The following is a 15537-nucleotide window of genomic DNA, read 5'->3' on the forward strand; positions in this document are numbered from 1 at the left end:
TGTAACCTGTCTAGGTCCGATTGTAGCCTATTGCTCCTTTCTAGTGTGCCCACATCCCCCCCACACCTTAGTGTCATCAGCAAATTTGAACAGGGTGCTTTTTACCCCCTGTATCAGTTAAAGCACATTCAACCCATGTAGATTATCTCATTTGGGAGTTATTTGGGTTCCATTTGTAAAATCCACAAAGGGCACTATTATTTCACACTTTTATTTGATTTAGCTTAAGTAGTCTAAGTGTATCCCATTCAGCCATATCCTAAAGACATTAATTCCAGTTGCTTAAGAGTCCCTCTTTACATTTTATTTAACAGAAAAAAATGTGTCTTAAAGAAAATCTACTAAAACAAAAGAATCCACATTTTACAGGCATTTATTAAAGTCACATAAGCAAGAACACAAAATCATATTAGCATCCCATTCTACCCATATGACTATGGGCAGTAGCCATTACATTGTAGTTAGAGCTATGTTATGAAATGAAGAAATACTTTTTCATTAAAGCAGCTAATCTTAAATATGCCTTACCAATTAACCAAACAAGGGTGGCTTTAATTTTACTTAAAACCCAGATGAATATATAGATTACAAGTCTAGAATCAACTCTTAGCAGGCGTGAGGAAGAACTAGTCTGCTGTTTGCCTGATGGTAGTATCTTACCCACCCGGAAAATTATACCAGTGAAGCTACATAGCTTTGACATAACTACACAGCTTTTCACTGGATGGTTAGGCACATTCTGCATGTAAGCTAAACTGCTCTCAGTGGTGGCAGATAACAGAACAAGGAGCAGTAAGGGAAGCTTAAGTTAGATATTAAGAAGAATTTTCTCATGAGGAGAGTAGTAAAACATTGGAACAAGTTACCCAGAGAGGTGGTGGAACTCCACTGGAGGTTTTCAAAACCTGGGTATTCAAAGCCCTGGCTGGGATGATCTAGGTGGGGCTGGTCCTGCTTTGAGCAAGGGGTTGGACTAGATGACCTCCTGAGGTCCCTTCCAACCCTCATTTTCTATGATTCTATTATTCAAATGCACCTAAAATGACTATTACTTATAGGAGAAGCAAGGGTGTTCTGCTGGGGTTTTTTTCAAATACTGTATGAAAACAGGAAGGCCACAGACCCGAGGAGTAAACCAAGTACATCCCCTATACGTATACAAGTCTAAATGCCTCGTTGTGCAAAACAAATTTTAGCAGAGGCCCTCTTCTGTCAAGGAGAAAGTTACAGAGCATGGTACACTACACTATCAGATCAAACACCACAGGTGAATTCAACAGCCAGACAGGCTGGAAGAACAGGAAAGAAAGCAGAGACACTCTTAGGTTTTCAGAACACAAACCATAAAAAAATGTGGAAGCCAGTGACAATTAACAATTACACCCGTACCATAAGCTGTACAAGAAATACAACTAAGCATGCAAGAAGCTGCATTCTACAATAACTGAAGTTTTTAAAAGTCCCCAAAGTATCTCATACTATAGGGTAGGAGTGTCACACACATGACCCATGGGCTGTATCTGATGCAAAGAACTGCTTCATCTGGCCTGTCAAGCAGGCTACCAAAAGTTGAGGGGCATGGTCTGTTGCAGATTTTGGGGTCCTCAAACCAATGGCACCACCCAGCCCCAACCCCACCGCAGTTGCTGCTGACCCCACAGAGCTGGGGTCTGGAGTGTGTAACACCCCTGACATAGGGCACTGCAGTAATCCAAACAGGTGGTTAGACCATAATTAGATTAGCTGCATATCTAAAGAAAAAACAAGCACCAACATTATAACCTAGCAATAATGGAGGAAGATGCATAGTCTCTTTACCATAATTTATACCAGACAATTCAGAAACAGCAGAGGTTTCAGTAAGATCTCTACATTATGTAATTTAACAACACATGCAGAAAACCCCCAAAATCTTAGAAGAGAGAATAGAGATGATATCTTCTGATTCTTTCCACCCACCCAATAAGCATAACTTTTCTAAACCTCAAACTCAGACAGCCATTAATCCAAAATAATTCTACTATCGGGCAGGAACAAAAAACAGACACACAACAGTTTAACAACTACAAGCAGATGAAACTGCAGCCATGCACATGCACCCGCTAAATAGGTATTATGAACAAACCAAGCAAGGCTAACATAACTAAGTTAAAAGGGAAAGGGAGTGGGAGAAGCTAAATGGAACTGAGTGTATTCATGAATTCCAGACCCCACTGAAAAACTGCACTGTTACAATCTGTTTTTTCAGATCTCTTGCCTTTTGGGGGGTGGGAGGGAGAGGGGGAAAGGGAAGGGAGGAGGGAGAGAGTCATGTAAGGGCAGTTAACAGCAAGATGTTTTTTCAAACTTAAGATGTCAGCACCTTGCCAAATCAGAAAGGAACAAGTTCCCATTGGCAGCAGTAATACACTGTTCTTTACTGGTTGCGAGTCCTGGATTTAACCTAAAGATCATGGCCTCAAGCTTCATCAATACGTATAGAGCAGAGGAAAAAAAAAAAAAAAAAAAAAAGTGAGGGACAGCACACAAGAGGTAGTTCAAACTGGTTCACATCAGACACGGTTACTTATTTATTACACATGACAGACCTGACACCACAGAAATGATGAATCTACTCCAAGAAATGTCATCTCTGAAGAGAATGGAAAACACCTTTTGACAATCCCCCCCAACTTCCCCCCCCCGCAATATTAGAGAACCTAGAGAGAGTCAGTTGACTTGTGTATCAGCGACACTACAGAGCAGTGCTCAGTTAGTATTACGTTATTCAGTTTCTTTCCTTTAATTAAAAGAATTCCACACACAATCCTGCACTGAAGGAATATTAAGGTTGAAAAGAAGAATTTCAGGAATACAAAATATCAAGGTTGCCTACACAATGTCCATTCTCTCCAGTGTGCACACTTATATGATTCCATCTCCAATTACAGATCATATCTTTTTCCACACCCCTCCCCCTGTGACTTGTACTATACAGCACCCAAAATGGCCAATGAGCGAGTGACTTGGGGAAACTCGCTCACTGAAGTTGGTTCAGGAGACAGCAAATGATTCACTAATTCAGTCACTAGCCACTAATGACAAAAAATGGTCTGAGGCAGCTAGCTGTCTTAGTCACTGAACACCATCTAATCTGTGCACTGGACAAGGCAGGGATCCATCCAACTGATGTAAAATACAGAGTATGCCAATACATAAGGAAAAATGAATACAATGTATACACCAAAAAAACTGAATAAGGGCGGCATAGATAATTTTGTCTTTAACCTTGCTAGTCTAGATTCTAGGTTAGCAGGTTAATATTCTTGTTAAAATGAAGTGTTAAACATTTTGCACAGATATATTTTTAGCTTAGTGAAACTGATCTTTGCTGAGGGTGCAAAGATCAGTTTCACTAATGAGAAATTTGGTCTACAGTAAAACCATTTTAGGTGTCTTGACAAAATAGATTCAATTTAGTTTTCTTCCACATGCTTTCCTTCCCACCCCAGTCAAACACAGCTTTTGCAAGCTGTGAGAAGAACAGTGCCCCCACCAGCTTCTCCCCCTGGCCCTCTCCCCCCAGGACTGACTGTAGTCAAACCATTTTTTTTAATGAAGAATTTTGTGTCTTAAAACTCCAAGATTTCCCTACTGCTGCTGAGTACTGAAAGTTATACTCATCATTTTAACTAACTCTAAAAATGAAATCTGCTCCAGACAGATGTCCTCAAGGAGAGAAATGTCTAGGAGGCCAACTGCACAAAGTATTGCAACAGTCTGACAGAAATAGGAGCCTTTACAGTAGTTTATTTTTCACTCCCTAGACAGAACTTGCATGGCTCACTGATATAACCAATCCCTAACAATACTACAACAGATGCATCACATGCCTTCTTTACAGAACTTCCTGCATGATAAGAGATGCAGCCTTTATTTTAACATATCCCACAATAAAGTAGGCAGAATACTACTAGGAGAAATGTTGATTATTTAATTCATCACTACCATAATGTCAAGGTGGATCAAAGATTGGAATTAAGCTAGATGAAAATAATGCTTTCTTCCCAGGTGATATTCAAATCAATGTGAAAGTTAGGTTCATGTACATGAACACATAAAAACCATGTGTTTTGTAGCTATTATCATCCCTGTGGCTGTGCTGCTTGTAGAAAGAAAAATAAATGAAGGCAAAGTATAGCTGAGGGCAAGCACTTCTGAGAGAACTGGCTAGGAGGAAAAAATTAAACAAGGTCACACTCCCTACCCCACTCCCCCTACAAGCTCCATCTCTTTCCAGGAAATCTTAATTCACTCTTACTCAGAGTGGTGCAGCTGCAGTGACAAGAGGAGGAAGCAATTCATCAGTAACTGAAGTTCAACACAGTATGCAAAACCATTAATATCTCTAAAGCATAGCACAAGACAAAGCTTTTTCTGCTATCCCCAGGACAGTAATCGCTGAATTATTTGATCTTCTTTAGGCCTTCAACCCACCAGAAGAGAGGTACAAACTCATTGTGACCATCTTAATTAACTTCCAGTTCTATGACCTGCTTGTTTCCTCTTAACCAAGTTTGACTTCACTTTATAGTATAAAGGTTACTAGAGACACTTTGTTTGGGTACAAAGAATACAGATCAAACAAGCATCTCCTTAGGGAAAAGACTGTTTCCACTAAAGAAAGGCTTATCATCATGACAGTTTCTGAGGTTTGCTAAAATAACACAAATCTCTCACACCAATAAAATGCAAGCCTTGTTTTTGTGTTTCACAAAGCCACAAAACACAGTAGTAAGCAGATATACCAACGTGTTTGGGGGTCCATGCCTTTATAGTTACTTTTTAAAATCATTCTACAAGATAAATCTAGAAAGCAGGTATTTTGTTGGGTAGGGGCTGGGGAAGTATTTTTATCTGGGAGACAAGATATCTAAAGAGATTGGTAACTGGACACAGGTGGCTGGTTTGAATCCAATTTAGAGTAGCAGTAACACAAATACATATGATTTGATGGTGCACTGCTTACTCAAAGTGAGCTGAAAGGCTCAGTTTCCATCCTAAGCAACCCCTCCATCACAATTCCATTATGACTACTGCCTCTTCTGACAGAGTCTCTGTATCTGTTCAAGCCTAAAGCCACCAGTTATGTTCTTATCAGAATACTTCAAATCCTACACAAGTAGGGCTGGAAGAGACCTCCATAGGTCATCTAGCGCAATGCCCTGCCTGAGGAGGAGCATCTGTATCCAAAGAATCCTATACAAATCTATAATCTAACCTCTTAGTAAAATTACTGGCAAGCGTGGCAACAAGACATAACATCCTGACCTGCCACAGGTAAAGCAGGGGGACCACAGCAGCCAATGTCCTGCTTCTGTAAATGGTTAATATATGCTCAAGAGATCCCAGGTAGAAGGCCACACACCACTACAGTAGAAGGCAACAACTCAGATACCAGCTATGTTCTTATCAGAATACTTGGACTCTCTCAGGCAAAGTGCAAAGTAACAACAGTACATAGAATATAGAGAAATCAAAATTACTGTTGTCTAATCCTTGCTTCATTTTTGCAAAGGGTAAACTTCAGTTTCCAGAGATGTAAAGTGAGCAGTGATAAAGTAGACAAAACTAATACTAAAGAAATATTTTTAAAATAAATAGAAGTAAGGATTTGAGGGGAAAATCTCTAACTGCTACAGAAGAATGATTAGAAGCTATATGATGTTTTCTGGTAGCTGTAAAGATGATTTTTGCTAAAGACCATCTGAAGGAACAGAAGCATTATCTTTTAAGTCATCAACTAACAGCACGTGGTCCTTTGTAGAGGGGAGACCTAGCAGTTGGTTTGGGAACAAACCTCTGAATGAGTGTAGGCATAGTTCTTTATTCACTGCATTCATATGTGAACATGTGAATCTTTCACCCCCTGGGACGAAGCAGGTCTGTTTTATGAGTTCTGAGTTATTTTCAATTTTTGCCAAATAAGGAAAACAGCTCATGAAACCAAGAATTTGCAAGGAACATAATGGAAGGGAAACACCTGTTGTGAGGTCAGTTTAAAACCAAAAAAAAAAACCAAAATAAGCATATATAGTACAACTATGAAAGGTGGTAGGAAAGCTTCCTGGGGGGAGTTTGTCTTATAATGCAGGAGATTTCCTTCATGAGAGCAGCCTGAAGGGAAATAATCTGGCCTCTCTGGTTTTGTCGGCTGCAGGAAATGCTGTCTCCATCACATTCAGTTTCATTTGGGGGTTTTTTCATAGTTGTTAAGGGCTGGAAGGGCAGGAAAGACTGCTGGGATCAACTCATCCCAGCAAGATGGGCATCAAGATGTTTTCTGAAAATCACCAGGATGGATGGCTGTACCACTTCTGGGGGGAGCCTGTTCCAAACCCTCAGCACACTGCTTGTAAAGAAGTGCATTTGAGAATTCCAAAAGCACAGACAGCTTTACTTACTCAAATATCCGTCTTAAACAGGCAAGGAACATGTTTCTTTTAGCCTTAACTTGTTCAACTGCGTTAGATCAGTCAACCTGAAGAAGTACGCTATATACATACTTCATTGCTCTTAGCAATATATTTTATTCCTTACAATAGTGTATCCTTTCCAAAAGCAGCCATGATTAAGTCTAACAGATTTATGCCAGCATAGCGTATTCTTACTGAATCAGAGCTAGATGCTGTTAGGAGTGGTTAACCTTAAGTACTCCTTGTTCAGTTTTAGTCTCTAGTCATTAGCCTAGAAGTATTGGTCCACGCTAAGCATCCTCCCTATAACTGCATCACATAACTACCAAAGGCCCAGGGCGGTATAGGACCACTACTGAACAGGCAAAAGCAACTAGTGACAGAGAGGGGAGACAAGGCTGAACTCCTCAATGAATTCTTTGCCTCAGTATTCCTAAACAAAGGGCAAGACAAGCCTCACAATGGGATTGTAGAGAGACAACAGCAGGGTGCCAGACCACCAAGCTCTGTCCCTGAGATAGTGCAGAGTCACTTGGTAGGACTGGATGCGTTTAAGTTGGCAGGCCTGGATGAGCTCCATCCAAGGGTACTAAAGGCACTGGCCAATGTCGCTGCACAGCCACTGACAAGAATATCTGAGCACTTGTGGCGCACGGGCCAGGTTCCGGAGGACTGGAAAAGGGCCAATGTGGTCCCCATTTTCAAGAAGGGGAGGAAGGAGGATCCCAGCAACTACAGGTCAGTCAGTCTCACCTCTATCCTTGGTAAAGTCTTTGAAAAGATTATTAAGGCCCATATATGTGAAAGCCCAGCAGGAAAAATTATGCTGAGGGGAAACCAGCACAGGTTTGTAGCAGGTAGATCACGCCTGACTAATCTAGTCTCTTTTTATGACCAGGTTACAAAACATCTGGACACAGGAGTTGGGATAGATATCGTTTACTTGGACTTCAGGAAGGCCTTCGATACGGTATCCCAACCCATGCTGGTGAACAAATTAAGAGGCTGTGACAGATAATTACACACAGTCTGGTGGGTGGCAAATTGGCTAGAGGGTCATACCCAGAGAGTGGTGGTGGATGGGTGGGTATTGACCTGGAAGGATGTGGGGTCCTGCAGGGCTCGGTCCTTGGACCGATACTCTTTAGCGTCTTCATCCGTGACTTGGATGAGGGAGTGAAGTGTACTCTGTCCAAGTCTGCGGATGATACAAAACTGTGGGAAGAAGTAGACACACCAGAGGGCAGGGAACAACTGCAGGCCAACCTAGACAGGTTAGATAAGTGGACAGAAAACAACAGAATGCTATTTAACAAGGAGAAATGCAAGGTGCTGCACCTAGGAAGGAAAAATGTCCGGCACAACTACTGCCTAAGAAATGACCTGCTCAGCAGAACGGAAGCGGAAAGGGATCTCGGAGTCCTACCGGACTCCAAGATGAACACGAGTTGTCAGTGTGATGAAGTCATCAGCAAAGCTAACTGCACTTTATCATGCATCAGCAGATGCATGACAAACAGAACTAAGGAGGTGATACTTCCCCTCTATCGGACACTGGTCAGACCACAGTTGGAATACTGCGTGCAGTTTTGGGCGCCACACTTCAAGAGGAACGTGGATAACCTGGAGAGGGTCCAGAGACGGGTCGCTTGTATGGTTAAGGGCTTGCAGGCCAAGCCCTATGAGGAGAGAGTAGGGCACCTGGACCTCTTCAGCCTCCACAAGAGAAGGTTGAGAGGCAACTTTGTAGCTGCCTATAAATTCATCATGCAGAAGGGAATTGGTGAGGCTCTACTCACCAAGGCACCCTTGGGGGTCACAAGAAACAATGGCCATAAGCTAGCAGAGAGCAGATTTAGACTGGACATTAGGAAGAACTTCTTCACTGTTAAAGTGACCAAAATCTGGAATGGGCTCCCAAGGGAGGTGGTGCTCTCCCCCACTCTGGGGGGTCTTCAAAAAGGAGGTTAGATAGGCATCTGGCTGGGGTCATCTGAATCCAGCACACTTTCCTTCCTATGCAGGGGGACAGACTCGATGATCTATTGAGGCCCCTTCCAACCCTAACATCTGTGAATAAATTCTGGATTGGCCAGCACCTCAAGAATACAGGATTTTTTTCCAAAGAGACTTCCACATGTTCAAAAGTTCAAGTGCTCAGGTTAGGTATATCCAGCTTGGGTTTTGCTAGTAGGTACCAATAGTTTCAGAATTTATAAAGGTAGCAATATTTTTGAGCTATGTCACAACTTGCAGGCCATTTGAACTTTCCAAACCATGATCTGAATGAAAAAGAAACAATTGTCAGAAGACTTGCTAATGGGAGAGTACTTTTAGTACTTGCTACTTTCATTACAAAGCTGAAATACATACACTGGGTGAGATTTAACTCGCATTGTATAGCCTGTCTACATCTGAAGACTGCATCTCTGCAAAAGTTCAAACACTGCAGCTGAAATTTTCTTGCAACATTTATTATTAAAATGGACCCGAGTCTGTATGGGACAGTGCATTTTGTGAAGACTGATGCATTGTGTCCACACACAGCATGCCTGACACTCCGTGAATTGGGCTACTTATCCTATAACTCTAGAAAGAGGTGTATGGTAGCAGCAGGATGAAAGTTTTGTTCTATATACTACATATATACAGTGAATCTATAATTCCTATAGCTTAATCTGTAATGCAACTGCAATTTGTTGGCATTAATATTACCACTTCAGTTTAGTTCAGTGAAGTTACCCAAGGGCTCTGTCCATTCTGCAGATATCTTGATCTCTTCCCCCTCGTAACAGTATTCAGCATGTATGGCAGAGATGCCTTGTACAGGCTGAACACAGAATCTGTTACAAGCACAGCAGCCTTTAGACACTCATATTCTAAGATAAGGAGCTTTGTTTTTAATTCTTCAATTTTGCTTGCATCTTTTACTTTTCTAGTTTTTAGTTTTGTTGAACTGCTCCCTTTTTTTAATTTATGCTGAAGTTGGAGGTACAAAAGGGGGCTCAAGGAAAGACAACAACCTTTCAAGTTCAAGTTCGCTCCTCCCCCACTGCATATAGATTGTAGATTCAGACAGAGCACTGACCAGTGGCTGCTGTAACATCATGAGCTGGCAAATTCTAGGAACTACCTAGGATGTACAATGCCTCATTTGGGTGTATCCCAATCTTCTTACCCTATCCAGATCTCGAGTCTTTGAGATACAACTGAGGCAATCCCTTCACTCCCATATCATTTCAACCCACAAAGGCAAATGCATCCATCGGCTGCTGTAAAATTAACATGGGTATAACATGTCTGTATTAACCTTTGTAATTTTTTTCTCCAAGAGACCATCTCGCAAAAAGTATTATAAAGCGTTATTGAAAAAAATGTTTAGAATAAAAATTCCACATTTTAAAACATTTCTAATGCACCATTTTAAATTCTGCTTTTTTTTGAAGGAAGAGAGGACATGGGCATATGAAACAAAGACAAACATCAGTCAGTTGAACAGCAGCTTTGTAGATCGAGAAGTTGGTGACAGAAGTTTGGGTGGTGACAACTTAATGGGAAGACCAAATGAAATAGTACAGCAGCAATACCATCCATGCTTTCATTGAAACGTACAAACCGAACCAGTCTGGACAGAAGGATTAATGAGACTTATTCAAAGGCACTACTAGCATCAGAAATACCTATAAAACATTTGTATACAGGAACCTACAAGCATTCCAGACACTAATACAGATACTGGAATACTTTAGTGCTCTACTGTGGATGGACTGCTGATGTATATTCAGAGAATTCATTTCTGCAAACTGACTTCAACTGCAGGGCTTTCATGTGGTTATACATGATCACTAGGAGCACTGCTGCCATCAGATATTAGTACTTCAAAGAATTTACTTTTCCTTCTCTGAAATGTTTGTACTTTTACCTTTTCCAATTTGAAGTTTTCCTAAATTGTACAGGACTTTGCTCTACTCCTCAGGGCCATACTAACAACTTAATTTGAGTCAGGAACATTTTGCCCCTACATCAGACTGACGTGGGCTCTGTGTACCTACGTCAGGGTGGGAGGGTGGAGGAGACAAATAGTCCTCCGTAGCATGGGTTATTGACTTTTTCCACAGATCTTCTGAGCATGAGTCCAGAGTGGTACAAGCACCTACTCTGGACTCATTCAAGAAATCCTGCTGGGGTCCTTTGACCCTAGCTGACTTCCTACCCCTGGGGCAGGGGGCTGGACTTTATGATCTTCAAGGTCCCTTCCAGCCCTAACATCCATGAATCTTAACCAAAATCCTTCCCTGTCATCAAAGTGGCAGGGCGTTTATCTCTTTTGCTTCTACCTATTGCATGGTTAGGCTGTTCCTGGTGTTTCAGATATTGGTCCCGTTAGTTGTAGGTGAGGGCCTGAAGCAGCGATTTTAGAAACTCATTTGCTAAGTGTGGACCTGAGACCACCGGGGAATAGACTGGAGGGCCTAGAAGGCCCCCTCCAGTCCTCTGCTCCTATGAGTACAAATAAGAATTAGTTAAATGAAAGCTGATCATTTAATAAAAAGATGTTTTAATTTTTTTTTAATTACTCATTTTTCCTCTACTGAATCACTCCCTTCTTCTGAACTACACAGGGCTCATCATCATACTTATACTGGCAAAGCCCTCTAGTGGAGATGCAACTCATACTGGCAAAAAGTCTTTTCTGCTATATTTAAACCTCTAGTCAAAGTACTCTTGCCTGTATAAGCTGCATCTACATCAGGGGTGTGTGACCACCAACATATACATGGTGGTTTGCATGACCTCCCTCCTTCCACTCCTGACCCAATGCTATACCTATAAAGCTTTGTAGCTTAGACATGGCTTCATAAGAGCAGCCTGTAATTAACAGGGAACTGTTGGCAAGCTTGTTACTTTATTATACAGACTTTCAGAAAAAAAGGAAGTGTTACAGAACTTTCATCAGATACCACGATAAAAAGTCAGAACAGAGGTCCTCTCAGGTTTAATTGCATTTAAAAGTGTTGCATTTCCTTTTAATTAAGAACTTTAAACTCAAATTAAAAAAAAAGTTATGCAACAAGAAGAACAAAGCTCATCTTTGTTGTCACTTAAACTTGGTGTTACAAATACAGCCCAAATTTTTAATAACAAATATTCCTTTTCCAATAAGTATAGCATATGTCCCCGTCAGATGCCAATGAACAAAGACATCAACCATCTCCAGTCAGAGCCACATAAAATATTTCTTATGTATAATAAAAAAGCTTAAGCTTGTTAGCTTATATATATTTATCAAGATTGGAGATGCTAAACAACTTTCGCTTCTGTTCCTTCCAAGAGAAACACACACAACCTTTTGTGTCTAACCTCTTCTGTGGCTAATACAAGTTACTCAAATACTATTGTTAAGGGTATTTCTCAATGGTAATAAGGATGTAGGATATTTACTTAATGCAACAAGAGACTTATTAAGGCTTATTGTGGAGTTAAACTGAGGTTTGATTATACACATGCCAGTAGCTCAGCTGTTCAGCTCTTTTCCCTAAATTTCATTTCATTTTGAAGCACCTGACAACAGGAAAAAGGCCAAGCTGCATGACAGCAAAGTTCTGGTGTGTGACCATGCAAACCTACTACTTTTTACCTAATTTTTGACATATTGCTATTGTTTATGGTATTTGGCTTCTAGTTTCATATGTAAAGTTTTCTGAAGCAATCCAAGACCCCGAGGCTGCGGCCCTCAGTGGTATGATGAAAACTTACTCTTCCCCCATTCCCTAGTATACAGGCACACAAGATCTTTAAGAAATAAAGGACTCTCGCTCTACCCTATAATGCATTTGGAGGTTAGTGTAAGTGCAAAATGAGCTCAAAGAGAGGATATCTAGATCATCCCCTGCTCAGATTCCTTTTGAAAGTCATTTCCAGTAAGGATACAAAGTTAAAATAGCCAGGGCACTTCCCAGTCCAAAGCAGTTATGGAAACACGACTGACAAAATGAAGTGGAAGAGAGGGACACGATTTTAGAGGAATAGCAGACAGCTGGCAAGCCTGTAAAATGGTATTTACAAACTAATTGGAAATAAAAATAGCATTCTTTCCATATCGACCCTGTACTAATGCAGACACACAACATTTGGAAACAGATTGGTGCAATTTAATGTGAAGAGCATAAGAAGAAATTAAACCTAAGAATTACTGAAGTGTGACATTTTGATCTTGCATAGTTGCGCAGCTCATCCCTTCCCTCACAAGAGGCTGGAATAGTTGCAGTTTTAGTTAAAGACTACCCAATCACCTGTCAAGAATGACAGGGAGGGGGTGGGGAGCAAGCAAGAATGGAGCCCCATGCCACACCCCCTCCATCTGGGCCTGCTTCCCCCTTCCCTCCTGCTGCTTGGGGGCCAGGCCCATTCCCCGAGTGGGGAGGGGAGAGTAGGCCTGGGCCCAATGTGGGGGGGAAGGAAGAGCAGCAGGTCTGAGCCGACCCAGCAGTGGCAGGGGAACAGGAGGAGCAGGCCCAGGGCTGACACATGGGGTGGACGCAGACCTGAGGGCGGAGGAGGCCCACTCCTCCCCTCCCCACTCGCTGCTGCATCAGGCCAGGCCCACTGCTCTCCCCCCCCACCCCACCCCCATGTCAGGCCTGGGCCCACTCCTCCACTGCCCCCCCACACACACACCTGCTCCTCCCCCCCACATCAGGCCCACTCCTCCCCACACCATTGCCTGGTCAGCTCGGCAGGCAGTGACCCCACTGCAGGTACATAAAGCATTATGGACAGACAGACAGACTAAGGCTTTTGTAACATTAGAATATGGCAGGCCGACTTCTCTCAAAGCACTGTTCTAAGTGACTTATACCATAAGTGACTTTTTTTCCAGTTAACAGGGATGGAATGTTTTTCACTTAGATGCACAAGGGTGCTGATAGTTGCAATGACTTGGACCGATTAAGAGGGCTTTGCCCCAAAAAACACACAATGCTTTCCCCTTCTCCCTTCTGCACAAGAAAAATTTTTACAAACTCGGAAATCAGCACAACACTGAACACTGCAGTGTGGACACTGCAGGATTTGGTCGTGCAACAGAAGTACCAAGCAATAGCCAAGAACAAACATGTAATCCACAGATGACTCGGGAACGAGCCTAATTAGAATAGGAAACACAGGCAGCCTTTTTTCCATTTCAACATGAGTTCACCCATTCTGTGGAAAGATCAAGTATAGAATATCAGTGAGCTTTAAAGAGTCAAAAATACTAATGATGATCAGTTGACATAGGGATGAGCTGACAATTAGATCACAAAGCTTTATTCTTTTCTAGTCTGTGATTAGTTGGCACAAAAATAGATGCAACTACGTTATCCAAGCTATTTTAAAACCATCTTACCTCAGTACTTTTATAGATCAAATGTTTAAAAAAAGATACAAAGCTTCCTTACACTTAGCTCTACACAGTGTTACTTTAAGTTTATTTACCCAAATATACTGAACTCCAGATGCTTCTGTAGTTAAAACATCACAATCAAGAAAACCCCATCAAATAAACTCTCATCTTCATTATGACTACATAACATAATACTTCTTTCCAACCAAACCAGCTCTAGCAGCTTTCCACTACATGCCCCACCAATGCCAGATTTATATGAGAACACTAGAAGACACCTATGCTAACATGGCATATGCCAGGGGTGCTCAACCTCTGGCCCACGGGCCAAACCCAGCCCATGGAACCATAACATGCAGCCTGCAGGAAGCCACATGGGTCAAAATTTGACAATGGGGAGCCACAGAAGACCTGCAGGACTGGATCCTGCCCTGCCTGAACCATTACGCACACAACAGGATGGGTCACCATCTGCACATGCAGATCCAGCTAGGCTGCTTCCCTTACCTGCCCCTTCAAGCCTGGTTTGAAGAGAAAAATGCTTTACCCTACCCAGACCCCCCCAAGCATCTGGATCAGGGCCACTACCCTGCTTCCTTCCCACCAAGTGTCCAGATCAGGACCCAGGCTGCACCCCAAACCCTGCCCCAGGGTAGACAGGCCAAGGGACAGCCTGCACAACCCCCTGTAGCTGGATCGGGCCCAGTGGCCAAATCTGGCCCACAGGCAGAGCCAGGTCTCTCCAACCAGCCCACAAGGCAAGACAGTCGGGCACTGCTGGTCCACACAGTACACGCTCAGGAGTCTATGCCCATTAACTGATTAGTGAAAACTTAACCACTGAGTCTTCTACCGCTGCCTCAAATCTTCTGTAACTAGTACAAGGAAACAGTTCAAGTGTTGGCCACACTGAGTCTCAAGATGTCCTCTTAACACAAGTGCACAGACACAGACGATGGCCCTGCTCATTAGCCAATGAATTAAGAACCAAATAAAGGCTGACAGACCCAAGCAGCTTTCCAACGTGTGTGGAAAACGGGCCACTGGACCCAGCAAAGCCAGCAACCCCCTCCACCAGCGCCATTCCCTTTCAAAAAAAGGAGGAAACATCGACCACAAAAATACCACTGGGATCGAACTATGAGCCAGAAGAAACCAACACGAGAGCAAGCAGTGCTGAAACACAAGTCTCTGCTGAAAGGCACAAAACCTGCTTGCATGCCATCGTAGAAGCCACATGGCTGGACGGCACCTTGTTCAAGCCCCAGCTCAAAGCAGCACCACCTGGGTCGAGAAGCCTGGCCGCAAACTCTCCATCCTACCTGCAGCTCACCTGCACCCGGGCCCAGAGCACGCGCCGGGCCGGCACATGAAATTTATGTCGTAAGCCCTTACCCCCTCCCGTCGGGTGACCCGGGCTCGTGCCTGCGTGCGGCAAGTGCTACACACCCCGGTCCGCAGGGCAGGGGGCTGCCCTCAGGGGCCCGTCCGCTCCCTCGCCCCGGACTCCTTCTGCAGGGGCAGCTCACGCCCACCGGGCCCAAGCCCTGGAGAAGCCTCCCCCCCGCACCTCCCCGGCAAGAGGCAGCAGGTGCCCCCACTTGCCCCGGGGCAGCGCGGACACGCGGGGGGACGCGGGACTCACCCCATGAGCCAGTCCATGGCTGTCCCGCGGCGCCGGCCGAGCTCAGGGGTGGC

General features: G+C 43.3%; 1 protein-coding gene across 1 annotated transcript in view; it reads right to left on the reverse strand.

The window, feature by feature from the left end:
- MOB2 (MOB kinase activator 2) overlaps positions 1-15531 on the reverse strand; it is a 190522-nt gene extending 174991 nt beyond the window's left edge. The window contains exon 1 of the mRNA XM_019551618.1: positions 15485-15531. Coding sequence (XP_019407163.1) covers positions 15485-15501 — 17 coding nt within the window. The 5' untranslated portion in view covers positions 15502-15531. The remainder of the gene's footprint in view (positions 1-15484) is intronic.
- Positions 15532-15537: the final 6 nt, after the last annotated feature.

The sequence above is a fragment of the Crocodylus porosus genome, unplaced genomic scaffold (assembly GCF_001723895.1).
Source record: "Crocodylus porosus isolate Cpor-Errol unplaced genomic scaffold, CroPor_comp1, whole genome shotgun sequence".
Lineage (NCBI taxonomy): Eukaryota > Metazoa > Chordata > Crocodylia > Crocodylidae > Crocodylus > Crocodylus porosus.